The 27,927-nt window shown below is 43.3% G+C and overlaps 1 protein-coding gene across 4 annotated transcripts in view; it reads right to left on the reverse strand.

Annotated features, from left to right (window-relative positions):
* Window positions 1–7,328: 7,328 nt before the first annotated feature.
* RNF152 (ring finger protein 152) overlaps window positions 7,329–27,927 on the reverse strand; it is an 80,929-nt gene continuing 60,330 nt past the window's right edge. The window contains exons 1-4 of one of the 4 annotated variants that reach the window (XM_034642674.1): window positions 25,573–25,730; window positions 13,276–15,091; window positions 9,685–9,814; window positions 7,329–9,319 (exon numbers count right to left, since the gene is read on the reverse strand). In XM_034642674.1, the coding sequence (XP_034498565.1) occupies window positions 14,333–14,944 (612 nt within the window). In that variant the 5' untranslated portion in view covers window positions 14,945–15,091; window positions 25,573–25,730 and the 3' untranslated portion in view covers window positions 7,329–9,319; window positions 9,685–9,814; window positions 13,276–14,332. Of the gene's footprint in view, window positions 9,815–13,275; window positions 15,092–25,572; window positions 25,731–27,927 lie in introns of those variants that run through there. The other 3 variants (XM_034642673.1, XM_034642671.1, XM_034642672.1) reach the window with 3 other exon arrangements.

The following is a 27,927-nucleotide window of genomic DNA, read 5'->3' on the forward strand; positions in this document are numbered from 1 at the left end:
AAATAAATTAGTTCTTGAGCTCCTCGAATAAATCCAGTCGAATTAAACATACCTAAAGTCACTCAGTCTTGAAGAGCAAAGTGAAGACTGTAATGAAACAGGCTTTTTGTTTGGGAAAAGGGGAGAAGAGGGGAAAAAACTTCACTCAAAGGCATGAAAAAATTTAAGAAACAAAGGGAGTCATATTTGCACAGAGAGTTAATCATTGTTATTTTCTAGAGGTTTTGTCTCCTGATTGCCTTTTCCCATAGCCTCAATTTCACCTTACATTTCTAGAAACTTCCATTGAAATTTGAATGCAGGTCTTTTCAAAAGTGGAGTCAGTGACAGTTACCTCACCGTTACTATATGTGCCCAAAGAGAAGGTAAGATTGTTTATTTCAAAAAACTACCCCTCTGAAAGGAGAAAGTAGCCCAAATTTTCACATCTTCATTGTCTTTCCTATTATGAGGTTTATATACTTTGAATAACAAAGCTCCTACTAGATTAGGCACATGGGCTAGAAACGCACATGCCCCCCCCATGCACACACATGCGTGCACTGTCCTTGGTTGAGAGCTCACAGCATACCAGGCGCTGTTCTAAGTCCTTTAGTTGCATTAAACGTTTGAACCCTCACAACAGCCCTATAAATCAGGTACCATTATGATCGTTTCCATTGTAAAATGAGGAAACTGCTAGTTTTAAATTTTTTATAGAGGTCACCTGATAGAATTTTTTTAAAAAGGCACCTAAGATTTAAAATATATTGTACAATTGAGGTAAATTATATTTAAAGCAGACATTTGACATCTATGCCTATAAAAGTATATATATCCAAGTTGACCTAAACTGCATTTTTTTTTTAACTTCTCATTGGAAAGATAAGGTATCACCTTGTAATTTGGATGATTTTCTATTTGAGCATACGCAGTGTTTCCTGAGCACCTACTGTGTGCGGAGAACTGTCTGCAACTGTTGGGGGAGACCGATGTGTAACTGGTGCCACCTTAAATCCAGTTACAGTCAATACTCATCACCCTCACACACACTCACCGATGCACACTCAGGCACACACTCACCCACACTCACACATTCATTCTCACACCTGTGCTCTCACAAACCAATGCACACTCATGCTCACGCTCACTCACTCATGCTCACACATCCATGCTCACACTCACACTTTCCCCACACTCGTACACTCACACTCTCACACACCAGTGCACACTCATGCTCACACTCACTACTCACACACTCATGCTCACATACTTACACACATACATCCATCCGTGCTCACGCTCACCTACTCACACTCACACACATACAGTCACACTCACACATATCCTCCCTTCCTCCTCCCAGAGCTGGGACCGGGCCGAGGCAACGGAGGCTTCTCAGAGTGAGCGCCTCCTTCCATGTCCCAGCCCAGCAGCCTCACCTGTCTCCCCTACTCCCGGCCCTGCCCTCTCCCTCCTCACACACACACCACATGCCATAATTACATACGACAAAATCAAGCATGGTCCTGTGTGCAATGGGCTATGGGGAACGCACAACATCTGTAGATGGTCAAGTGAGAGGGCTGGTATATACGTGACATCAGTTAATTCTGATTAACAAGTGAAGTCACCAAGCCAGTCAGCCTTGAGCAGGAAAATTTGAAGGAAGAGGAAATGACTGTACTGTAGGAAGACAGCTGAACAGGAGCAGCTCATTAAAACGGGCTTGATGGGCAGGAAAGAGAAAGCAAACTATTCCCCACAGCAGTGGCAAGAATCTAAGTGCGGAAAGTGATGAGATCTGCAAAGAAGAGAATCCCAGCCCCCCGGGTACTCCAAAACGGGCAGTGCATCTGAACCCGACCGTGCTGAGCTATCCCAGCAGACGAGCTGACTCACGTCCTCATTCATTCAGCAATACTCACTGAGCCTCCATCACTCCTCTGAGTGCTGGGCAGTGCAGTGCCGAGTGCCAGGCACAGATAGGTCCCCATCTATCAGCAGCAGATCCAGGGCAGGATCGACATGGCCCCCTCTCGCTGTGTGTCGTGTTCAAATTCTCTTGTAGGAAGTCTTTTCCCATGTAATCCCACATCCACTAACTCTGCTTCTCCAAAATTTACATATTCAATCCTTTTTTAATATAAGATTTTATTTTTAAGTAATCTCTACACCCAACGTGGGGCTCAAACTCACAACCCCGAGATCAAGAGTCACATGCTTTACTGACTGAGCCAGCCAGGCTCCCCTATCCTCTTTTTTTTTTTTTTTAAGCAGAACACCATTTTTCAGAACTATATAAACTGAAGTCATCCTGAAATTAATAATGGTTTCCATAGAAATAAAAGCCACCAAGTATGGGCTTTGGAAAAGGCTAGAGGAGCTGGGCTGAAATTTGAGGAAGTGTAAAGGATTTACTTTGGAATGAAGGTTACCCTTCCGATGGCTGGGGGATGAGGCACCCTAGAATGGGGTAAAACCAGGACCATTTCTTGGTTGTCTGACATAAAGCTAGGAAGGAGGTGTGATTTGTCCTAAATGGTGTGAGGGGGGGATGTAATTTAACAGGGAACTTACCTGTGCAGTGGGGCCAATTGTGTTTAAAGTATATACGAATAGATAGAAATTTATAGAAGCATAGATAGCCCTTATATTTCTTATGCATTGAGTATATTGAAAGTAATTATTACACGGGCGCCTGGGTGGCTCAGCTGGTTAAGCATCCAACTCTTGATTTCGGCTCAGGTCATGATCTCAGGGTCGTGAGATGGAGCCCTGCATCAGGCTCCATGCTCATCAGGGAGTCTGCTTGAGATTTTCTCTCTCCCTCTCCCTCTGCACACCGCACCCCCCCACTCCCGCCGGGCTCGAGCATGTGCAGACACGCGCACGTGCTTTCTCTCTAAATAAAATCTTTTTAAAAAAGTAATTATTACAACTATTGATGTCATCCCATGAAATTTATATTTCTATTAAAATGATCTTCTATGAAATGATAAAATAATTTATTTTTAATTTATGTATTTTGCATATACTCATAAATTACTTTATTTGTTAGCCTAATCCTCTATGTAGTGGTGCTTAAAGTATGGCCCCCTGCCTACTGCAGGGCCAACAAGTCTTCCTAATGGGTTGCCTTTGACAATCCTAAAATTTTTTCTTAAGTGCCCAAATGAGATCAACTCATTAATATCTGTCTACATATTTTGCTACATTTGGTATTTTAAAACTAAATTAGTGCTTTTTAGACTTCAGAGAATTTAGGCATGGCTCCAATTCAGTATCTTACTAACATTGCAAGGCTCCAATTGCATGTGTGCATATGCAAGTAGTTGGATTCCTACAATTTGGGGGAAGGATACATATTAATTATCAGGACTGCCTTGAATAATCATGTTTTTGTAATTGCTGCTCTTTTGCGTCTTAACAGCAAATTATTGTTAGTTTTGTTCATCATTATCAATTTAGTTTGTTGTGAGTTGTTTTTAACCCCATAGTATGTAGTAATGAATATTTATGAATTTTTAGGCTATAATTTTCCAAAATTACTCTGGTATGTATGCACCGTGTTCAAGTATGAATCATCCACTCCCTTATTACTAAAGCAGATGTATACATATTTCCCCATGATTTGCTAATATGAGAACATTTCATCAGTAATGTGTGCAGTGCATGGAATTTTAGCAGGCAAATTACAATATAACATGAAAGTAAATCTAATGAAAGTATTGGATTATTTTACATTTACATGCTATTGTCTTTAAAAAGCGAACATATAAGTAATGGTTTAATCTCATTGTATAAAAAGTAAGTGCCACACACACACACACACACTACTATTTTTTTGCCCTATTTTGATTATCTGGAGCAGGACAAAATTGTGTCATTATTCAAGGTCAATAGTCTCCAAACTGCTTTTTACCAGATGTTAATAGGTGTTCTGCAAACAATGGATTCTTTACTCACATAAATTGGAAGAAAGTGATATGTATTATGTATCCTTTTTCCAGATTTCCAAAGCCCTTAAGCATACTGTGATGGTGACTTTCATGTGTCAACTGGGATAGGGCCATGATGCCTAGATATTTGGTCAGACACTGGTCTGGATGTTGCTGTGAAGCTATTTTTCAGATGAGATTAACAGTTAAATCAGTGGACTTTGAGTAAAGCCCATTGTTCTCCCTAGTGTGTGTGGGTCCATTCACTAAGTTGAAGACCTTAGGAGAAAAAATAGTGACCTCTGAGGAAGAGGGAATTCAGCCAGCATTTTGTTTTGGATTCAAGCTGCAACATCAACCCTTCTCTGGGTCTGCAGCCTACTGGCCTGCTCTGAAGATTGCCAGCTTCTACACATACATGAGCCAATTCCTTAAAATAAATCTCTTTATAGATAAATATACTGATATGATAGATTTATATAGACTTATGTACATACATATACACATGTACGCATATTCTCATATAGATATAGCGTACACACACACACACACGTCCTATTGCTCTGTTTCTCTAGAGGACATGCCACCCATGTTAAAGGCTCTAGAAAGTTCTACAATTCAAAAAAAAAAATCCCTGTTCAACCCAGTGTTTTCCCAGTTTATTTAACCACAAAACCTTTTTCATATAATACCTAAAACTATCTTAAGTGCTTAGCTTAGGGCGAGGTTTTTCTCAAGACCTGACCTTAGACAGAGCTGATCTGTAGCCTCTGTCAGCAACATCAGACTCTAAACCTGTTCAACTCAGAAACGAATAGCATAACTATCAGAACAAAAGGCTCGACGCAGCCTTTTCTTCTGCACGTGGCGCGGACAGAGGGAAACGGCCACGTGCTCGGTGGGCGCAGGGAGGGGAAATGTTCATTGTGGAGCCGGTTCCACATACCGCGATGTCTGATGAAAATAACTACTGGCGGAACGGACCCCATGGCTGGGCTTTTGTAAAATGCTCTTTTGTGGATATTTCTGGGGATTGCGAGTCATCCTGAAATACCATCAATTACAGTGCAACGTGGCATAAGGCGACGCCCGAATGGCAGGGAGCCTGACAAGAAAAGTCGGCTCTGCCTCCATAAAAGGCATCAAGCCTCCTCTGTCTCTTATTTATTGTCCCTTCTTAAATGTGTTCTCACAAATGGTCCTCACTGACCCCGATTTATCCTTCAGATCTGGTTCTAGAAGCCATTGCCTATTCTGACTAATCCCTTCCCCTGAACCCACCAGATCAGCCTGCCCTCTTCCCTGTCATGTGCGTTCAAACACCATGTACCCCTACATTGGACACAAACTGTTTATTTATTAATGCCTGTCTTCCCTCCAGGACTGTGAGGGCCGAGAGGGCAGCGGCCGTCTCCATCTTGTTCATCAGGGCAGCTCGAGTGTCTGGCGAGCAGTGGGGATGTTGTGTGAAGGAGCGAGTCACCCGAGGAGAGCTTCCTCCTCCCTAGTTTCCCAAGGCAGTCTGTATCAATTATCCTTTCTTGGTAGCCCAATTGGTGTACTTTTCTGTACTTTGACCTATCTCTAAAGACCTTCACTCTTTCAACCTTTAAAAAAAATCTGTGCCAAGTCCACGAAATGTTCACATGGATGTGTAGGCACACACACACACATGTGCATGTCTGCACGCGCATGCACATCTCTACATTCACTTACTCTTTGCAAATAATAATAAATACCTTCATTTATCAAGTGAAACAGTGTGAAGAGATGGGGAATGCAAGAAGCAGGAGGAGGAAAGAGAGACTGAATCCAATTACAGCTATATCATTTTCTGGGTCAAGTGGAATTGTGCAAAAGTTTTCAAACCTATAAAAAGAAAAGCAGAGGCCCAGTCTGGTTCTGGGATCAGTTCCTTCCCCCCCACCCCAGCTGTCATTTCTCCAGCCTAGTGCTACACTATGTACACTGAACATGGGTTTTTCTTCAAGAGTCATCGTTGGAAACAAAAGTATGGAGAAAAATAATCCATTGGCAGGTAAACAGGCTTTCATGTCAGGAAATTCAGCCGAATACTGGGAGGGGACGCATATGAAAGGACTGAGGGTGAGGGTGGCATGCAGTGGGTGCCGGGCCTGGTTCCAATCACTCTGTGTACCCTCTACATCCCCTCCAGACCCTCAGTTACTCACACACAGTACCCCTAGGCAGGGAGCGCCAGAATGGCAAAGACTTTGGAGTTGACACACATTCCCCCCCCTTCTTCCAACCTTACACCCAGAAGCACAAACTTGTGCTAGCTATCCAAATACAGCCCATCTGAAAAGGTTGCCAACGTGGGCCTCCCCAGGCAAGACATGCATGCAGGGTTCACCTGTGCTCCCCTCTCATTCACCCCGAGTTCCACTAAGTCTACAGAGAAGTCTCTAGATAAGGCTATAGGTACTATCCAGTAATGGCCTTGGAGGAGCGAAGACCTAGAAAAGCTAAGGCATAGTAAATGTCTTAAAGGCCTTTCTGCCCCTTTCTAGTTAACTCCTCTAGCTGGAAGAAAAGCTCAAACACGAGGAAGCAGTTACAAGAAGGGAATCCCTAACCACCCCAACACACACACATGCCCACTCACTCTGAGACCAGGGAAAGCCACACAAGAAACTCTAAAATATGCTAAGTAAATGTCACATTTCCAAAAATCTGGACTCCCTAGTACAAAGCTTGCTTTTTGGTACAAGAAATGGGTATTGAATCACAGTAATCTCACACTTTTAAGACTATGGGGATTATTTTTTAATTGCCCAAAGAGAGCCAGGTCACGCTTATACTAGCATGCATGCATGATCCGATCATTGATAACCCCTTAATAAGGACTAGGCCACTTGCTAAACTGACTTGAAATTCATTGATGTGATCCAGAGTTATTGAAAGACAGGATGCTTTTATCAAAAAAAGCTCTCCCAAACACTCTTTGTCCCACTGATGAAAACATGCACTGAAGGATACCTTTCCAGATTCAGAGCCAAGAGGCAGAGCACATTGCCTCTCCCTATACAGGGGCCTGTGTGAAGTTGTTCTACACACAGTACAATAAGACGGCACGCCTGGGGCGTGACACACGCAATGCCATTTCTAAACAGTAGAAGGAGAAGGGCAGGGCCACCAGAAGTCAGGAAAACCCAAGTTGCAATACCATCCTTGGTCTTACTCATTACAAACACGTTCTTTGGCTTCTCGGAGGAGCCACTTGAAGGTCACCTCCACTTAAAATTCTTGGCTTAGGAACTCCTTGTTGCTTTATTACCCAAGTCCATTAAAATTCTTAGAGTAGCTGATGATGGAAATTCCAGCCAATTTTTTTCTCCATGGAGTGGGAAGAAAAAAAAAACAAAAACAAAAAAACCAACGCATGAGTCTATTTGAAATCATTTTATGAATTTTAATCATAGCAAATGTGTTTTAACAGTAGTCATAAAATCAACATTACCACATATACAAAGGACAAGACACCAGTTCAGCATACAAAAATACCATATATTAAAATTGGGTTCATTGGAAAAACTCAGGACTTGCTAAGACACCATCTACACCAGAGAGAGCAAGCAAGAATGCTTTAAGACATTCAGATTTATAAACAGCAGCTTGGTACCCCCCTTAGAAAGTCAATTATTTGGCAACATTTGAACAATATTTTCTACACAGCCCAGCAGCTCATTTATTTGTAGGGCTATTTGGCCCTTTAAAAGAAAAGCTCCTAAAATAAATCATCCACATAATTATAAATGAAACATGTCAAGGACTTGAGTTAGCCTCTGAGCAGCATTCATCTAGCCATCTGACTGGAGTATTAGTTATCAAGAGGGCCAGGGAACCCACCAGTGGGGCTGGAAGGCCGGCAGGAACCCTGCAGAGCAGCTGCACGGCTTACTTGGGGGGAGTCTGTACCCACCCCAAGCTGAAACCAGCCTCCCCACCTGCAACTGTCAAGTGAGGCAAACAGGAACAAGTGGTAGAATAAAGATAATATAATAAATGACAACAACCAGGATTGAAAACCGAAATATTCCTGAACAAGTCTTCCCAATAGTATCGACCTACTCAAGTCGGGATACATCCATAGGCATGGCCACCACATTCCACTGCTAAGAGGGTATCCAATTAGAGTTTGTCTATCATGACTCAGCAACCGGCCCTAGAGCAGGCACTGAGATTGTCTAGTGTGTAGACAACCCAGGGGGGGCCTCCTTGGATCCTCTCCTCGGCCGAGCCCATTCCCCATAGGTCTTCAACTTAAAACATCTGGCTTTGAATTTGGTAGGCCATTCTAGAATGACAAATTGTGCTTGTCTAAGTTATTCCTAGTCTTCAGCTGGTTTCTGCCACGACTGAACATTGGCTCCTATATATTTTGTTCTCCGCCCATGATCCCATTACAGATTTCTCTCTTTTCAAGCAAATATTTTCTCACTGTCTTGGGCACATCTATCTATTGTTAGAGACCCGAGGCCATGTCTCCACTGCTCCCACACAGGATCTGTGTCTCAGCCAGAAAATCAGACCAGGAGTTTCCTGAAGCACCGTGTACGATAGCAGCTGCTGTCTTCCCACTGTTTAAATAGAGATGACATAGACTGAGGTCGATACCTGTTCCCCTTCAAGGGGACATCTCCCTCCTTTTTCCTCCTCCTTACAGCCCATGCTCCTTTACCACCCTCACATTCAATCGTCTACTTCCAGATTCTCAAAAAGCAAATGTCAAATTAAAAATGGAACATCCCTTTGGAAAACTCTTGTTAAAACAACCCAATAACTCACAGGGAGAATACAGAAAACTGTCACACAGGCTACTAGCCCTACATCCCGCGGTGATGAATTTAGAGCAGTGTTCTAGAAGAACAGGGACAACTATAAGAGAGCACCCCCAGAAAAACAAAGAAAGTGCATGCTGTTGCAGACTTCAAGAGACTCCTCTGTACTTTGCCCCAAATATTACTGATTGTCCCTAAAAAGATCATAATATGAATAGTATCAAAAATCTCAGATGAGGGTTTTCAAGCACCACTACATCATAAGTGAGATATATATAGTGGGATACCCCAGGCAGTGAATCCTGAAAAAAAAAAATCCATTGGCCCAACTGTGCAAGAAAACTTGTGCAGAAAAATTGGAGCCATGTTGCAAGAGTTCAGGAATAATGGTACTCCAACCATGATGCTTGAGCAGAGCCAAAAAACAAGCCATTTGAAAGACGGAAATTAAATGCCCCACCTGCTTATGTTCTTCAATCACCAATGGCTCTCCAATTAAATGTATACAGTAGAACCCACTTCTTCATGTTTGAAGTCTCAAGGGTTTATTTATCTTGACATTCCCAAAGGTGGTTGGTTTGATATAATGTATGCAGCCTATAGCATTTGTTAAGAAAATAACATCTAAATTCAACATTATATAACCCACAAATTGGAAAACATGACTAACAACATTTTTATTTGATTTTTAACTCCTGTTACAGCTGAGTCGTGTGTGTGTGCGTATCTATATATATGTCTATACCTATATGTGCAGATACAGATATATATCTATATACAGTGAATCGTGTTGGAAAAAATCAATGGCTTGAATTTCCACTTATTTTTTAGAAGTATTTCATGCTTAATAAAATTTAACTGATCTTCATTGCTTTTGAGATAGACGACTACTTTCAACACAGCTACTGAATTTTCTTGATTACTTCATTCTTTTTTGGACCTTCTGTTTGAGTATGGGTTACCTTGTAAGTGAGGTTTTACTGGGAATGATGGACATGGCAAGGAACAGTTTCTCCTTCCAGGTCAAGGATGACAGATCAACCGACCGGTGACACGTCTTGTGTGGAAACAACACTGATTGGCAGCATCTTTCTTTTAGGAGAAGACAGAAATTCAAACTTTTTGATATCACTCTTCTCATACCAATAATCTCTGGGCCTCTAAATTCCTCTTAAGTCTAAAGAAAAACTACCATTTTGCCAAAAAAAAAAAAAAGAAAATTAAATAATTTTAAAAGATAAGCTAAAAAGGTCATGTCCACTGGCGAGTTCTAGAAAAAAAAATTCACCTGATTTTGCTAAATTGAGACAAATGCAATGTTTCCATTACATTCAGAAACAATGAAAAGCAGACTAGCCAATTTTGACACAGCACAGGATCGCAAATAAAGCAATAGGAACTCTTCAAATCAAAATCTAGACTGGAATAAATACCATACTATCAGGAAGAGTCTCATCTTTCTATGAAAATATATCGCAAACTGAATTTTCTGCTTTACTCACTTCAAAAGCAATTTTAGTAACTTTAATAACCCTCAAGTCTTTAAATTCCATGGGCAATATTTCTTAACGTAAAAAAAAAAAAAGCCTTTGTGCAAGGCTGCAAATGTGCAATTTGTTCATGATAAGGGATAAAAGGAAAAACCAAACAAGACTACAACAGTGTCAAATCTCACTCTAAAAACAGTACCTATGTTGTAGTCTGGCATCTGAAAAAGGGTGCCCACATATGCCCACACCAAACACAAGCCGAGCTGGCAGACTTCAAGGGCAAACAAAAACCCTCTATGAACACTGCAAAACACGATTGCTCTTACATTTCACACCTTACTAATGCAGCGATGAAGTCTGGGTAAGACGCTCGACGCGAAGAGGAATTTCATTAGGTCTTTTTCTTTTTTCTTTTTTTCTGTAACACTTACTTTTTGGCCATAAGACCCTAAACACAGTTTCACAGTACAGGTCATGCATAGCTTGCAGTTCAAACGTTTTTATAGCTACTGTCTAACTACTATTTTTGGACAATAGATTCACATGCAGCGAATGATCCCAGAAAAGGGGCTTCATAAAGCACTCTTTCAGCTTCACTGACCATTCTTTGGCCCAAAGAATGTAAGTAATAACCCCAAACGGCAATCAATGAATTTTAATCATCATACTTGAGATCATACACTTTTTAAGCCCAGAAGGATTTTTTTTAGCCAACTGCATGTTACTAAACCATAAACTGTCTTCTTAGCCTTACTCTGTACACTGTTAACACTGTCATGCTAGATCCCACTGCGTGACCCTCCAGAAGTGCATGGTCCAATACGGTAGCTACTAGCCACATGTGAGTGACTATGTTTAAATAACTTAAAATTAAATAAAATACAAAATTCAGTTCCTCAATCATACTAACCCCACTTCAGCTGTCCACTAGCCAATGTGGCCAGTGGCCATTATATTGGACCATATAGGTCATAGAACATTTCCATCATTGGAGAAAGATCTGTTGAACAGACTAGATCTCAAAGGCTGCACCAGCACATGGGTTAACCTTCAAGGGACCTACTTTTAACTCATGCTCAAGATTGAACTTAATTATATTTGTAAAGAAGATACCTTTTAGCTTTCTAATCATAAAGTACGACTGAAACTGAGAACCAGTTTGCCTTTTCATCACAACTTATGCCCCAGGTCATTATACAAAAATTTCCCAAAGACAATGCTTTTTGATAGCATACTTGGCTCTACTTAACATATTAAGCATTTTCTTGCTTATGTCAAGATCATTAATAAAGATGAAAATTCATGCTTCTTAAAGTTTACAATTTACACGACACTCACTGTCCTTTACATAAGGGAAGGGGGGGAACCAATGGTTTGCAATTTTAAAAACTCAAATCACATCATTTTTATTAAATGTCTATACTCATCCTTAAATCAACCCTCCTTTCATTTCCCAAAGAGGTAGATGCTAACTAAAACGGATATATATATTAAAAAAACAAAAACAAGAAACTAAAGCAATATTGAGTTAGTAAAGGGTATTCACCCACCCTCCAAAAGATCATAGCCCAATAGAGATGTCAACAGGCCTAGGAAGGAGCAAGAGAAACTCTAACACAGTTCTTGTTTCCCTTTTGCTGCAGAATTACAAGGGGCCACAGACCTCTGTGGGCCTCCATGGACTCACGTACAAAATGAAGCCATCAGAAGTTGCTTTCAGCTCTGACTTTCTGTGCTTTCAGTTGTGATTTTTTTCACTGATGTGCAACTGTGAATTCTGGCTGATTGTGTCACAGGACTTTTGTCACAGGGGGCAGATGAGTTGTTAGTGTCATGGGGAAATGCCAGAAGAGGCCAGAGTGATGGAATGCCAACTAACATGGAAATATCAAGTCTACACAAATTCTATCTGCAGGCTGAGATATCACACACACACACACACAGGTGTGCACGACTGCACACTTTAACAAGCAATGCACGAATAACTACAGGCAGGATCCACTTAAACAATATTCCTTAGGTCAGTAAGACGCACACACAAAATTCTGATTTTGGTGTTATTGTTACCTTAACCTGTAAAGTCAAGAATCTATCACAGAGCTGATTAAGTTTGCACTGCTTTACTGCAGCTCTAGCATGGGATTGTTTTGAAGTTACGTGGACATTTTTACTCTACGGCTTTGCACTAAGAGATACAGGGCACGCTATCACCACACACGTTAGTGTCTATATATAACCTACTTAACACATAGAACTCTAGGACATACTACACTACAGGGCCAGTCATTTCATACTGTACATAAACAGATGTATGTATCATTCACAAAATTAACTCAAATATGGCCTGGCTGAAAATTGCAAGGGTAAAGTCCGTTTGAAATGTAGCATTCTTAATGCAACATTTTCTGTGGGGTTTTTTCCTCCAAGAGGAATAGAAATTAGGTCAGACATGCATCACAGAAGTCTGGCAGAGTTTGAGAAATGGACACTAACCCAACAGTATATTATGTTACGTAATAGAGGATAGAATTCAGCTAATATGATACCTAAATTATTAATACCAAATAAACCCTAGATTATTTGTTGTATAACGCCCAATAGCTTACACAATAAAATGACATTTTAACCTAATTTCTACTTTGAGCTTTCAAATACACTTACTTTATGAATTCCATAAAAGAAATTAGAAAAGAATTATAAAGCTCACAGCTATTTCTGAATGCACACACATCCAGGCACAGGAATTTACCACTTGATGCCAACAGATCTGTCTTCACCAGCATCTGCAGACCATCACACATTTAAGAATATTTGAGAATTTATGATGAACTGATCCACTTAAATTGGGAATGTGAGTTGTTAGTTTACCTTGTCACATTTCTCAATAAAGACTTATTTTGAAATACAAGAGATTTTCTCACTTATACCAACAAGAGAAAACTGGACTCCTAAACCGTTTAACTCCCACGGAACGACATCTTTCAAAAAGTAATCATGGACCGTCTATTAAAATGTCAGTCTGGGTTTGTCATCAATGAACAACACTCATATCTATCACGATACCTCTAAACCAGGAGAAAAGACAGAATCTTCTGTTAGTCTCCATTTGTGCCTCACAGAATACAGGACTTGAATACACAGAACAGGAGCAAATGTTGGAAGCGACGAGTGTGTGACACTTCACTGGACAGGTCCCAGCGCTCGAGAGGTGGCCACCGAGTCAGACCCTGGACTCATTCAGGCCCACAAAGTCTTACTCCTGGGATTCTTCTGAAAAGGTTCAAAACCTGAGGTAAATCAAATCACACACACACACACACACACAAATACACAATATTTACATTTAAGATTCTTATTTCGTGAGATGGCTTGAGAAAAACTGGCATATAGGGTTCCTGTGGGATTAGACATTTCTCATTATTACTCAGTTTATTGCTCCCCTGTTGGGCTTTCAGTTTAATAAACATGTAGCGAGCTCTAATTACAAGGGAAGAAAAATGAAGGTACATACCAAAACACAACACATTGGAAACACGTGTTCAGACATTTTCTTCAAAAAAAAAAAAAAAGACCATCCACTTCACTTATTTTAATTTGGGTGCCATTCAAAAAGTATAAAAAGCCTTAGCAACTAAATGAAGACTGGATTTCCATTAAAAAGGGATAAGAAACCAGCACTGCATGTTGTCGCTGAATTTTTACCTGGATTCTCAGGTTTAATTCTATTTGTATACATAGCATCTTTGCGTTAATCTACCACATTTAGAGAAGATCACATTGTATGCACTTGCACGGTTTAATGTCTAAGTAGAATACGTCTATCTCGTAACATGATTTTGAAAAATCATAAATTACAGTCCATTTAATAAGTGATTATGAGGATGCATGCAATCGTTTTCGAAGCTGTTGCCACCAATACTCAGAATGATTTGCCCGGTATCTCGTTGAGACCTCACGTCTTCCCTTCGTGTCTGTCTCCGGTTAATCAAGTGGCAGCCCAGAGGCCGGCGCTGGCACCAAAAGATCAGCGTCGCCCCTCATCTTCTCGCTGCGATCCCATCACCAACACCTGGCTCAACCCCGAGTTGGCACCCACGAGAGACTCCCCCTGCAGCCCTGCTCAGCCACAGGAGATCACAGTGAAGCGCTTAGAAATGCAAGACATGTTGTGCAGCACGATGCCCAGCAGGAAGACGAGGACGCAGGCCACCAGGATCACAGTGCACACCCCGGACCACGTGGAGCTTTTCGCCACGCCCCGCCTGTCTGGCTCCTCCTCCACCGCCTCCTGGGGCGCCCCGCCCTGCAGAGGCCGCTGTTCAGCCGGGACGGTCACCACGGTGACGGACTTCTGCTGGCTCCCGGGCAGCAGGCGGCAGCCCATGTCTCCGGGCAGCAGCGCTCGCTCCTTGGAGATGGGCAGGGGCAGCATGTAGCACCCATTGCTGGGAAGTTTGATGAAGACTGGGGTGTGCTCAGACGCGTGCGGGATGGCGATGACCGCAAGGACCTCGGGGTCGTCGGGGAGCTGTGCCACTGAGAAGCCCGGGGGCAGCTTGGTGATGCCCCGGCACCAGGGGCACCTCACGTCCTTCTGGCTCGTCCTCATCTGCTGGAGGCACACCGAGCAGCAGGTGTGTTTGCAATCCAGCAACTTGGGCCTTCGCCGGGGGCTGTAGTAATTGAAACAGATCTGACATTCCAGCAAGGAATCTTGGGAGAGCGTCTCCATCGTGGCCGGGAAGCAGGAAGGTCAAGGCCAAGGGGAAGGAGCTTGTTCTCAGGGGCCGGCACTCCCACGCCTTCCTTCCTGTCTTTCCAAAGTCGTGAGGTGGTCAGGGAGCTCACAGGCATAGAGCATACTCAAGTGTGTTCATTTCTGAAGAAGACAAAAAAATGCAGAAAAGTTAATTATTTCAAACAGGCTGAGATGTCAGCATATCTGCCGGAGTTCAAAAGTCTTGACACTGGATCAAAAACGTAAAAATTTCCCACTTGAGGGAGATTACAGGAGTCCCGCCGGTGATGCCCAGTGGAAGGTAAATGAGTTGTCAGGTGGCTTCTTATGGTAAATACTTGGCTCATTGCTAAAGGGAATGCCTTCATGGGGTATGCAATGCCCCATATTTGATAAAGAGGGAGTCTTGATTCTGTTTTGTGTATTTCGGTGGACCCTGGCTTGTTCTTCTAAAATACACTGGAGAAATCCTCTTGCTTCCAACAACTTTGTAGCATCTCCTAGAAGTAAATTTCTTTCTTTAGACCCTCTGGTCTTCTTTTCCTGACTCTACTTACCCTCCTGTAAGTATTCATTGCCAGATTCAGGCAACTTCCCAAATCTAGGGACTCCGAGTAACTAGTTCGCTCATTTTATATGGGTCAGGACTATTCCTCTCTCATAGGAAATTAAAACAGTGCCGCCAAAGAAGCTCACACAGGCCTCTGTTCTTCCCCCCACCCCTCAAAATCACTGAAACAAAGTCATTCTTGTCATCTGGTTTTAAAAGACACGAAAATTCAAAACAACAGCAACAAACACCAGCCGCAGCAGTGAACCTTCAGGCAGCAGGGCTCACAAAGGCACACAAGGACCACTAGTATTTTTCAGTCAGTTCTTTGAATTTCATTACTATTTAGGCTTGCACCAAGTAACGGGACCACAGGCAAATACTATTAACTCGCCAGTCATAATCAAGTATTGTCTAGCAAGAGGCTACCAGAGAAGACTGGCAGGCAGCCCCCACCATAAAACAGAAATAGTGCTCGCCTCCTGGTATTGAAAGGAAGTCGAATAACTTAATTCATCTTAACTGGGCTTGAAGAACCCCTTAGTGCTCCAGTGTTTCAGTGAAGGCTGCCCAATTCCTATTGAGAATTGTCCAAATTACGCGTCTCTGGATGGAGTCACAATGACTCTGGAAAGAACTACCCAACCACTATTGTAAAAATAATTGCCAGTCACTGAACCCCACCCACTCCCAGAGCCAGGAGCTCATAACATGGAAAAGCTCCAGCATGTTTCTTAAAAAGCAAACCTTCTTTTTCTAACTTCCTTGGTGAAATTAAGAATGTATTCCTTGCCAATGATATGATTTGTTAACATTAGAAAAGCGGAAAAAAAGTTGAAAACAAAAAATAATCCCGGGTAAAAAATAACAAGGACAGTCAAAAAGAGCAACATATTGTAAGACATTTTAGCTGTAGTAAGAGTGCCCAGATTAAATTACTAGAAGTCAAATAGAATCATACAGCATTCAGAAAGTTCATATCATAATCAACTGCTTATCTATCCACTAATTCAAGAAATGTTTATTGGATAACTGAAATTTGCTAAGGATAGAACTCAAATGTTCTCACTGAAAAAAAAATATATGCAGTGATGGACATGTTAATCAGCTAGTTGCGGGGGGGGGGGTCCCTTCACAAAGTACATATACAAATCACCACCACACGCACCTTAAATATCTTACAATTTTGTCAGTTATACCTCAATAAAGCTGAAACAAAAATTAAAGAAATATCTGTGGGGCAGCTATCATGAACGAAGCACAATGCTAACTACTATAGCACGTAATGATGAATTAGATCCAAATCCTACTCTTAAGCAATTTGAGTTAGGTAAGAAAGAAAGCATGAACAGGTTTCTTCTACCATTCATTTATTCATTCAAATTCTTATTGAACCTCTGCCATCTGTCAAGTGTTATGGTATTTGTTTTTGTCCCTTGGAACTAAGACCTTGTCACTGCCCATAAGAAACGCCCAGCCTAGCGGTAAGCAGCTACTCACGTAAACAGTTGTAATGTAAATAACGAGTGATACATGCCACACAGGAGCAGGGGAATCGGGGATGGCTCAATGAAAGATCCGGATTTCGGAGAGGATCTAGACATGTGACATCAGGGGGCAGTTTATTTTCAGGTTCAGAAGTCAGTGTGAGCAAAGGAAAGACGGTGAGCAATTACAGAATTATTTCTAGACTCTACCTGTGGCACTGGCTAGAGGGTTTGTTTTCTAATATGAGAGTAACTTAAAAATGCCCACTCCAAGAGTTTAATAGTTTTAGCTTTGATATTTAGGTTTTTGAAACAGATGCCTTTAAATTTTTTTATTATTTTTTTAAGATTTTATTTTTCAGTAATCTCTACACCCAGTGTGGGGCTCAAACTTACAGCCCCGAGATCAAGAGTCTCAGGTTCCACCAACTGAACCGGCCAGGTGCCCCCAGATGCCTTTTAAAGAAATGGAATTCTTACAGAACCTGCAAGCATCCTCCCACTGGCCCAGCCAGAGAGCACAGTCCTTCAGGGAGGGGAGAGGTGAGCCTGGCCGGGCACAGACCACACACCGTGGACAGCCTTGAGTCCCAGGACAAGGATGTGGGACTTTCTAGTGAATGATGGAAAAACACCAGAGCGGTTAAGAGTATGAGAATAAGGAGTGTCTGCGTGGCTCAGGCCTTTGGCTCAGGTCATGGTCCTGGGGTGCCTGGGATTGAGCTCCATGTGGGGCTCCATGCTCAGTACGGAGTCTGCTTCTCCCTCTCCCTCTGCTCCTCCCCATCTCCATCCCCCCTCATTCTCTCTCCAATAAATAAATAAAATCTTAAAAAAAAGAGTATGAGAATGATTCATTAGGTAGTAATATTCAGGATAGATTGGAAAGACCTGTTGGGAAGCTATTATAATATTAGACAAGAGGTAACGAGTCACTGAAGGAAAGACTGGCAATTAGGATGAAGAGATGAGAGGTGCCAAGCGGTTCTAGAGAAGCCGAGTGGGATCTGGCAGTGAATTACAATGCGCTGTACAGCAGGGAGAAGGCACAGGTGACATCTGGAGAGGAGGGTGGCATCATTAAGAGCCACAGGGATCCCGAGAGAATGACAGTGAGTTCTGCTTGGGCCGTATTCCAGTTGAGGTACTGGGAAGATACACGAAGTAAGTTATTCAGGAAGATAAGCAAGAGTTGGAAAAAAGCTGAAAATGTGGGACTGATATTGTACAGAAGAGTTTAGGTGTGGACCTGGGAGACCCAGGGGATGTCCACAGAGAAGAGCTATCAGCCAGAGAGACAACAGAACAGAACAGAGAGACACCCTTGGGGAACACACAGCCGTGTCTGGTGGAAAGGAAGAACTGGGACAGAAGTACAAGGAAAGCCATCAACATATCTCAGCACGCATCCTTGGCAAAAAAAAAAAAAAAAGGCCTGAGCAGCATAAGGTTATGGAGAGGGAACCTCAGGCTTCGGTGACCAAGAGGTCCTTAGTCTCTTTCAGAGTGTTTTCAGTGGCGTATCAGGGAGATGACGGAGACGGCAGGGATGCTACAGTGGGCGCACGGTGTCCCTTCTGAGGTAGTGTGAGGCGAAGAGGCAGGCCAGTAGCTGAGAGGGTGAGGAATCAAATTCTTTGTTTTGAGAACAGAGAAATTCGAGCAAAGAGAAGCAGAGGACGCAGGAGCGCGCCAAGCCACAGGGTCTGAGCCGTGCTGTCCGACACCAACGCCGTGACGCCCAGCCACAGGTGCAGGCGAAGGGAGTGTGTGGAGCTTAGAGAGGGGAAAGCTGACGGACTTCTGCAGTGGGGAATGCGGAACGGACATCCCCACTGCGCCAGCAGTCAGGGTACAGCCTTCTAATTTCAGACCCCAGGGACGGAATTTATTTTTTCTTAAAATACAAAAGCAAAACACAGGGTTTGCTGGTGAATCTTGGCAAATGCTCCTCTCTACCCAGGGACAGAGATAAGGGCACAGTGTTACAGACTACAGGGGGATGTGAATGTGTGTGGGTGGGAAGGCTCGACGGCTTGGAGCTATGGTGGTAGAATTGACAAAACTGGGGAGGAGTATGAGAAAAAGCAGAGATTCCTGCAATTTTAAGAATTTGGGGACAGCATTCCTTAACAGTGGCACTCAGGACCACCACCTTCAAGATACATGGAGCTGGGACAAAAAATGTTTCTTGATATCAGTAGGGAAACTGACCGCCGACTTATTAACCTTCCTTCCTGCCATATTCTTTACCTTACTTCCATATAAAAATGTGGGAAGCAGTTTAGCAGAGGAGGAAGAACAGGAGCTTAGGCCTCAATGAAGCTTGGGTCCAACCCTTGCTCTATCACCACCAGCTGTGACACCAGAGCGAGTCACTGAACCTCTGGAAGCCTGCTTCTTCACTGGCTAACAAGGAAAAATGGAGTTGTTGCTGAAGTCAAGTGAAGGGCTCAAGGAGCACCTGTGCTTTCTCTCTCTCTCCCTCCCTCCTGACTCCAGACTCCTTCCGGTGCTGTGTGCCATCTTCCTGGCTCTCAAAGAACTGCCATTTTGAACAGCTTGGGAGGAAGCATGCAAGGGTTCTCCTTGGCCCTGCCCCAAGACCTGCCATACCACCATTTTTCAACAAAACCAACATGCGATTTTATTCATGAATTTATGTTCCAAGTTAATGTTCACTTCATTGGCATTGAGCTCCCTTAAAACTAGATTATACTACTCAATTTCCAACTCCATCCAAGTAAGCCTTGGCCCCAGGATAGAGGCTGAACACAAAAGCAGACTGGGGAGACGGTCCCTATCTTCCGGCTTGGCCACTCTGGCGGCAGCATCGTGATTTATAGGTGGACATGTTCTGTATGAAGCCAGCTGTACTGCATCCCGGTTTATTTTCTGCAGCATAATTAGTAATGATGATGATTAGTTAGGTAAAGAGAAGAAAATTTATGAGCCTATGGACCGAAGCTAATGATGAATCACCCCTTTCCCTTTCTTCGGAACCTGGAAAGGTGTGAGTCAACCACAGAAGAAAGGGAACGCAAACACAGCCCACGTAAACTGGAAAATAAACTCGAGTGCTGGTGAAATGCATCATACACGAAGCACATACTGGCGAGAGCGTCAGCAACCAGAGTTTGATGTTATTTCCCTACAGGAGCAAGATACAGCAGTCAAGTAAAACACTCATTACATTGAAGAGGAAAGGGCACTTCCGTGGAATGCATGCAAACAGGTGTATCTGAAATACCCTGGAACAATTTATTTTGAAAGAATGTGAAGTAAAGATCAAAAACCAGATCACAAGAAGAGGAAGAGCCCCTAAAGGAGGGCACTCTCAAAATAATTATGGCTTATAATAAGATAGAACTTATTTTCAAACTTATTTTCATAAAACAGTACTTCATTTCATATATGATGTCAGCAGTAAAATATACAGATAAAAGGCCTTGAATAATCATTGAACGCAATACTAATGCATGCCTTGGTTTAAAATGCTTTTTAAAAAAAGATTGATTGATTTATTTGAGAGAGAGAGAGAAAGAGAGCAAGCAGGGGGAGTGGCGGGAGGAGACAGAGACAGAGAGAGAGAGAGAGGGATAGAAGCAGACTCCCCACTGAGCATGGAGTCCGAGGCCAGGCTTGACCTCACAACCCTGAGATCACAACCTGAGCTGAAATCAGGTGTCGGGCATGCAACCGACTGCGCCACCCGAGCGCCCCTAAAATGCTGTTCTTGGTTTCAGCTCAGTTGTGATCTCAGGGTGGTGAGATGGAGCCTACATTGGGCTCTGTGCTCCTCTGAGTCTGCTCAAGGTTTTCTCCCCCTCCTTCCCCCTTGGCCCCCTGCTCACACGCACGCGCTCACTCTCTCGCAAGTAAATAAATAAAATCTTTTTAAAAAAATGAATTGAGATTTGTGTAAATACAGGGAGGCGTGATTTGGGGGGGAGGGGAATGCCAAAAACAAAGGGCTGTGTGTGTTGCTGTTGTTTGGGGACAGTGGATATTTGATGTTTTACAATATTGATACATGTTCCCAAAATAAAACTTCCCTCTTTTTTAAAACTATATAACTTTAAGCACCTTTATAAAAGGTGTGGGCATGATAAAGTGCTACTATGAACATAGTGGGTGGTAAAATAGCACAGGTTTCCAACACTGAGTTTTTATAGTCTCAGTGGCTTTTAGAAGTCCAGGCATAGGAGGATAAAAAAGCCAATGAAATAAATAATCCAGCTGGTTTCACTCTGCTTAGACTTTTAAGACCCTTCATACACTCTGAATTAGATTTGTGGCCATGACAATAACTGGGAAGCCTCTCCTCAGAACTGTGGCATGGACTGATAGTGATTATGTCCGGCTGACCTTGAACTGTTCCACCTGACGGTCTCCATCAGGACCTTCAATTCAATGGTCATGTTGAGAAAAATTTCAAAGCCAGAGACTAAACTAGACACTGTACTGCTTTTCTTCCTCTCTTGACATAGCACGTCTTTCTGATACAGGTCATTTACTTCATTCTTCAAGAAAAAGCAAATATTTGAAATGGGATTCAATGAAATAATTACAATTCCACTTAATGTGGTATTTCAGCTGGCAAGACCACTTGGTTACATTGGATCTTAGCAAACATTCTGATTAGTGGCAAGAATGGGAATGGCCTGGCAGTGACCGATGTGTCGCTGACTTCTGGTCTCTGGTAGCAGAGAGCTACCTTTCAGGACACAGTTGCCTGGCACACATTCAGTCTAACTGGTGCAACTACTCTCTCTGATTTAATGGAGAAGGCGGTGGATTCTAGGACTCTGACAAATGTTAAATGAGAATTCCATCAGCCCCAACTCTAATATTTGCACTGTTTTCTCCTATGAGCATCCATGATTTGCTGTATTTAACAGTCAAGAATCTAGGAAGTGAAAACTGTCACCCACTGTCTCGGACGACCAGAGGGATGCAGCAGGGAAGGGTGACAGTCTGGAGGCGGAGTGGCCTTGGTAGCAGGGGCAGGCAGGGGCAGGCTGGGTGGGACAGAGAAATCGTGGCTGAACAGGCAGAGGGCAGCAGACCAGCCAGAATGCCATGGTCAGCCCTGGGGACCTGCCACACAACCAAAGGAATGGCCCTGCCAGCACTGCCCACTGGGACAACCACAGTCCTGATGGACTGGGCCACAGGACAGGTGCCAATTCTGTTACTCTGACAATGCAATAACCAAGCAGCTGGAGCTGAACCACGGTCTCCGGAGATGCTATTTACTCGGGGGCATTTCATTTACTCAGATGCATTTAAGTCAAGTTGGGAAAAAGATAAACGAATGTGATCCATCCACAGTTTGGCAATGCATGTTTAAAATCCAAGTATATTGGAATCAAGACGTTTTTAGGAATTAAAGCCAAATTTCAGAATGGCCATGAGTGAAAATAACCACTGGTTATTTGTGGGTTTGCTTCTTCTAATAGCTATCAAGCAATCATTGCTCTTAGGGGTCAGGAGATGAGGATCTGAGCTCTAATTCTGCCCTAATCAGATGCGTGAACTTAAGCAAGTCACCTCTCTGCGAGCTGCAGTGTCCTCACCTCTGAGGACACTGGACTAGAAGGTCCTCTAAAGGACCTTGTAGTAAACATAGTTCTACCGTATGAGCACAGTGCTGGGTCTCCGACAGCGTGACAGAGCCGTCAGACTATTTGTTCTGTGCTTACGATACCTGACAGATAATTTGCAAATATCATGTTAATGATCTCACAAGAATGTACATCAATGTGAGAGAGTGGGCAGCTAAATAAATGGGAGGCAACTTACATTAGAAATTTCTTCCTTTGTGCCTCTGGTTCCACGAATGAGTCTAAGTAGAGCTAACATGCTAACAGAAACAGCCACAACTTTGATTTGCAGCAACAATCCACAGAATAACTATCTTAGGTCTAATCAATAACCTTCTTAGACCAAGGAAGGTATCACCATTACCCAAACTTGTTACCAGGTGAAGGTGGTCCCAACTTTCCCTTGGAAGCCGCCTGCACAGCTGTCCACCTCACACAGAGGCTGACGCTGGCATAAATCAGACATTCTGCTTCACCTTCACTTGTTCTGACCGCCCAGTAATGCTGAAGAAAAGCTGCAGACGCTCATAGAAGCAGGGAAGAGATATAAAGGACTGTCAGGGGATCCCCAGCCTCCCTGGAGAGAAGACATAATAAAAGATGCCATCAGACAGACAGACAGACAGGTCAAACAAAGGGAAAATGATCGATTACCCCAACTCCTAGAATTCTTGAGTACAGCCGAAGGAACTGACAAGTCATGCATATGGGTAAAGCCAAAGGAATGAAAAACAAACAAAAATCCGAAGCCTTCCCAACAGCTGGACATCTACTAGGGCAAAACATTTGGTAAGTAAACAAATATATATTGGGAATCCATCATATACCAAGCATTACCCAAGACACTGAGACACAATGGCAAACTAGCACCTTTGCCCTCAAGGAGCCTAGATGTGCACTTGAGGGAGGAGCTATGGAAAGAGAACCACAGGAGGGTGGAGGACAGACAGAGCACTGAAAGGAGCTGCTTCTTCCAGGGATCATTTGCACAGGGCTTAGACAGAACTACCAAGCAAAGAACTGTCACTGCCTGTTAGAACCAGAGAGGATGCTGGAACGGAAGAGGCTACCAGCTGACCCACTAGTGGTTCCTTCTACTCCAACGACACTGGAGAACAGGAACAGTCAGAGGGAAGGACACCAACATTTCCTTTTATGATTAAACATCACATCAGACCCATCCGGGCCTCACCCCAGACAGCAAGGTGGGCCCTGAGCCTACAAGCCTCAGGAGAAGCAGGAGTTTGAGGTGGTATCTCAAGGCTGTAAGACAGCCCAGTGCTGGGGAAGCACACTAGGTCTTCCCTGGGGAGAAGGGTCTGAGGGCTCTGCGGTGTGCACTGATGACCATGAGGCTCTAAGTAAGCAAGCTCCCTGGAGAGCAAAGGCCCCTCTCTGCCATGGGTCCCCACTGCCCCTGCTCTTCGTGTGCAGGGTCAAAGGGAACTCCGAAGGCCCCATGCAGACTTGCTATGGATATATTTGCATTTCCATAATATGTGCATTCCCCACTTGTTTTCTCTTGCCCAGCCATAAACAGAAACCTTCAGGCAATTCGTTTTTTAATTTTTTCCCATTACATTTTATCTATATCAGGGACCCTCAACTTTTTTCTGTAAAGAGGCAGAGAAGTATTTTAGGCTTTTAGGCTTTGTGGGTCGTACAGGCTCCCTTACAGATACTCAGCTCTGCAGTCAAAGTGTGAAAGGAGTCACAGACAAGTGACAAGGAACAGTGCTTTTACAAAAACAGGCCTAGGCTGCAGCTGATCAAGAGGCTATCATTTGCTGACCCCAGAGTGCCACCATTTCTCCTCAGCCCTGCCCTTAATCCCCTAATTCAGTATATTACTATGGAGACACCCATCCCCACATCAGCTTCTTGCTCTAACATTAGTTATCTCAATTGATGTCTTTCTGTCAAGCTCCGGAAGACAAAATATTTTCACAGTTATTGAGGGGAGATAAGAGAATATTAGCTTTATAGATGCAACACCTTTTTAAATTACTGTTCTCAGGCAACAGGAAGAGAGGTGAGCAAAGAACAATGACCATCATTCCCCTGTCCTACCAACAGCAAGTACTAAGACCATTTGTGAGAACAGAGTAGGGTTCCAAACCTCCTTCCCACTTAGAAATACGGACCTATTACTTCGACAAAATGGGCAATAACTCTAGAATTTATCATGACCACTGCAGATTAAAGACAACTCCTAATTTGATGGAACTTCACAGAGATACAACGGTAATGCCACCTGACTGCCGGAACTTTGGATACAATCCTGTGTTCATCTCCACAGTTACGGCAAGCCAAGAGGTTGCTGACCCAATTTAGATCCGGCCAGGTTAATCTCAGTCAAGGTGCTTCACCTTTATCAAGAAGGGACGTTGGGTACATTTCCCAAACACAGGAGAATTCCTTCAAAGTGCCACAGAACATGTATGATGATGAGAACTCCATTAATCTGAGGCTCCCTAAGGCTAGAAGGAGGTGCAGGACAGGAAAGTCTTAGCTCAATTTTATTTTATTTTTTTAAGATTTATTTATTTATTTTAGAGAGTGAGAACAGGGGAGGGGGTGGGCAGAGGGAGAAGAAGAGAGAATCTCAAGCAGACTCTGAGCTGAGCACGGAGCCTGACATGGGGCTCGATCTCACAACCCTGAGATCATGACCTGAGCTGCAACCAAGAGTCAGACGCTTAACCGACTGAGCCACTCAGGCACCCCTTGGCTCAATTAAAAAAAAAAAAAGAAATCTAAATATTAAGACTCACCTACTTTTTACACATTTAAAAAATATAAATTTCTTAAGATTTCTTCAGATTACCCGGAAAACATTCTAAATTAAACATTTAAAAAGAACAGCGCATTAAAAACTTGGTGGGTTTTATAGATAGCTCCTTAAATAAATCTATTTGGAAGCCATTCATAAGATTATTTTCTTTGAGCAGAGAGTGTTTATTGCTGCAGTCTACCTACCTAGTGTCAATTTCGATGATTCATGGCGTAAGTGAAGTCTCAAACTGAAGTTGCAAAGGCTCCCTCAAGGCACCGGTACTAAACCAGACCCAAGAAGCGCCATGGGGGCGGGGGGCATGGGGAGTCCGCTGTCAGTCTGCTTGTCACACTTCTGCTTTTTCTGACATCCAGCTGCAGTAACACAACGAGACCTGACTTTCCACTTAGGCAAGATCAGAATTTAAAAAGCACACCCCTCCAAACTGGATATCCAATGGTAGTACAACCAAATGCTATCAACCATTAATCCATCTTTCCTAACCTCACAAGAATTCCAAAAGACTTCTCCTTTGCTTTCTTATATTTATTTTTAAGGCAACTCTGAAGTCATATTTGACAACAATAAAATGCACATATTTCAAACATACAGTTCAATGAGTTTTGACAAATATACACAGCTGTGTAACCACTATACCGATCAAGCTATTTCCATCACCCCACAAGGTCTCTTTGCGCCTCATCCAGTCCATCCTCCCTCCCCGCCCCCAGCTCCATTCTAATTTTGAATCTGTAGCTTATCTGTAGGTATAGGTTTAGGGGAAGTGGCCATATTCTGAGTGTCCTTTCAGACGACCTAGAACCATGTTCCGGGGAATAAGGTGTTGAACCAACTTCACATTCGTATTTCCCAGAGAAAACCAGAGTAACGAATAGTACTCTGAATGCATTCATTTAAATCTGTACTGAGTACAAGGCACTATTCTGGGTTTGGGGGATCCAAAAAGAAAAAGATGGGCCCCTCCCTGCAAGGATAACCATGTGATGTGGTCTGGGCTTAATGCAGGATGGCAGACAGCAATGGAAACAGCAGCACCCGTGTCTGCCTGGGGAAGGCCGGCAAGATTTTTCAGGAAAAGGTGGCATTTGAACTTCAAGGATGAGACACCGCATAAGCAAAGGCACAGAGCCCCAGATGAGGCAGGACCAGTGGCTAGGGGCAGAGATCAGAACCTGTGGCCTCCAGCAGGACTCGCATATTCTGGAAAAGGTGGTAGTAACAGCACCTACCTCATAGGCTTAAAATGCGGATTAAAATGCGTTGTAACACGTGTAAAACTCTTAGAATAGTGCCTGACACCCAGACGGCTCTTCCCGGTATTATCACTACCTGATGAGGAAGGAAAGGGAAGGCCTGCTTCGAGCCTGATGGACAGGGAAGAGGTGGGGTCTGACCATCATGAGCTAATCATCAATTAAGCCCAGTCCCTCCCTGCATGCTCTGAGCCTAATGGAAAGACAGAAAAAGGAACAGGCAGGGGTTAAAGTACAGCCTTGGCTCCAGGGTTCTAAAGCAAGACTGGAGGAAGGCCCCAAAGCCAAAATGGGACTTCCTTTTCCTTTGTATTCCCATTCCAGTGTACACAGCAGCTGTCCCCACTGGCTGGGAAAGGTCAGGTCACTAGGTGGCAGTAGGAGCAGGGGGCAAAACATGCCCCCAAGGAGGGCAAATAAGTCAGTGAGAAAGGGAGGGAGGAGAGGAAGAAGAGAAAGAGGAAGGAAAGGAAAGAAAGAGGAAGCAGGGAAGAGAGGAAGGGGGAAGGAAAGAAAGCAAGGCCCAGCAGGACCCTTCCCTCCTCCTCTCAAATCCTCAGTGAGGGGCACTGAGAAAGGCCCAGCCCCCAGCCCTTCCTATTTCTCAGGGTTTGGATTTTATCCTGTGAGTGACAGGGCTGGTGAAGACTTCACTGGGTAGGAATATCACAATCATGACTGCATGATCTTTTTTCTTTTTCTTTTTAAGCATTTTAAAGTACACAGTTCAGTGGCATGAAGTGCACTCATAGTGTCGGTAAGCATCATCACTGTGTCCAGAAACTTTCTCATCATCCCAAACAGAAACTCTTGTAGGGCCACTCTGATATGAAGATTATTTTGAGTTAAAAACAATCGAAACCCAGCATATTCAGGGAAACCGCTTTACCTCACCCTCAACTGTCTGCCTGTACCAGGAAGAGATTTCTTTACCTAAGAAATTTATCTGCATAACAGGACCACCTTTGTTTTCCAAACATCTCCTCTCACAACCCCACTAATGTCTTTCTCCCTTTTGTGCCTACAGACCCTACCCTTCTCCTTAGCTCATATAAGCCCCATGGTGCCTCACTGTCTTTGGGATTTCATGTCTGTGTGGATTCCCCATATGCATGAAACTACATTTGATTCTCTCCGGCTCATCTGTTTCTTACCAATTTGATTCTCAGTCCAGCCAGAAGGATCTTGAAGGGCAGAGGAATTCTTCCTGCCTGACACTCGGTACTCCTGAGTAACAGTCACTCCCCACAGCCCCTGGTAACCTCTATTCTGCTTTTGTTTCTC

Source organism: Ailuropoda melanoleuca, chromosome 14 (assembly GCF_002007445.2).
Source record: "Ailuropoda melanoleuca isolate Jingjing chromosome 14, ASM200744v2, whole genome shotgun sequence".
Taxonomy (NCBI): domain Eukaryota; kingdom Metazoa; phylum Chordata; class Mammalia; order Carnivora; family Ursidae; genus Ailuropoda; species Ailuropoda melanoleuca.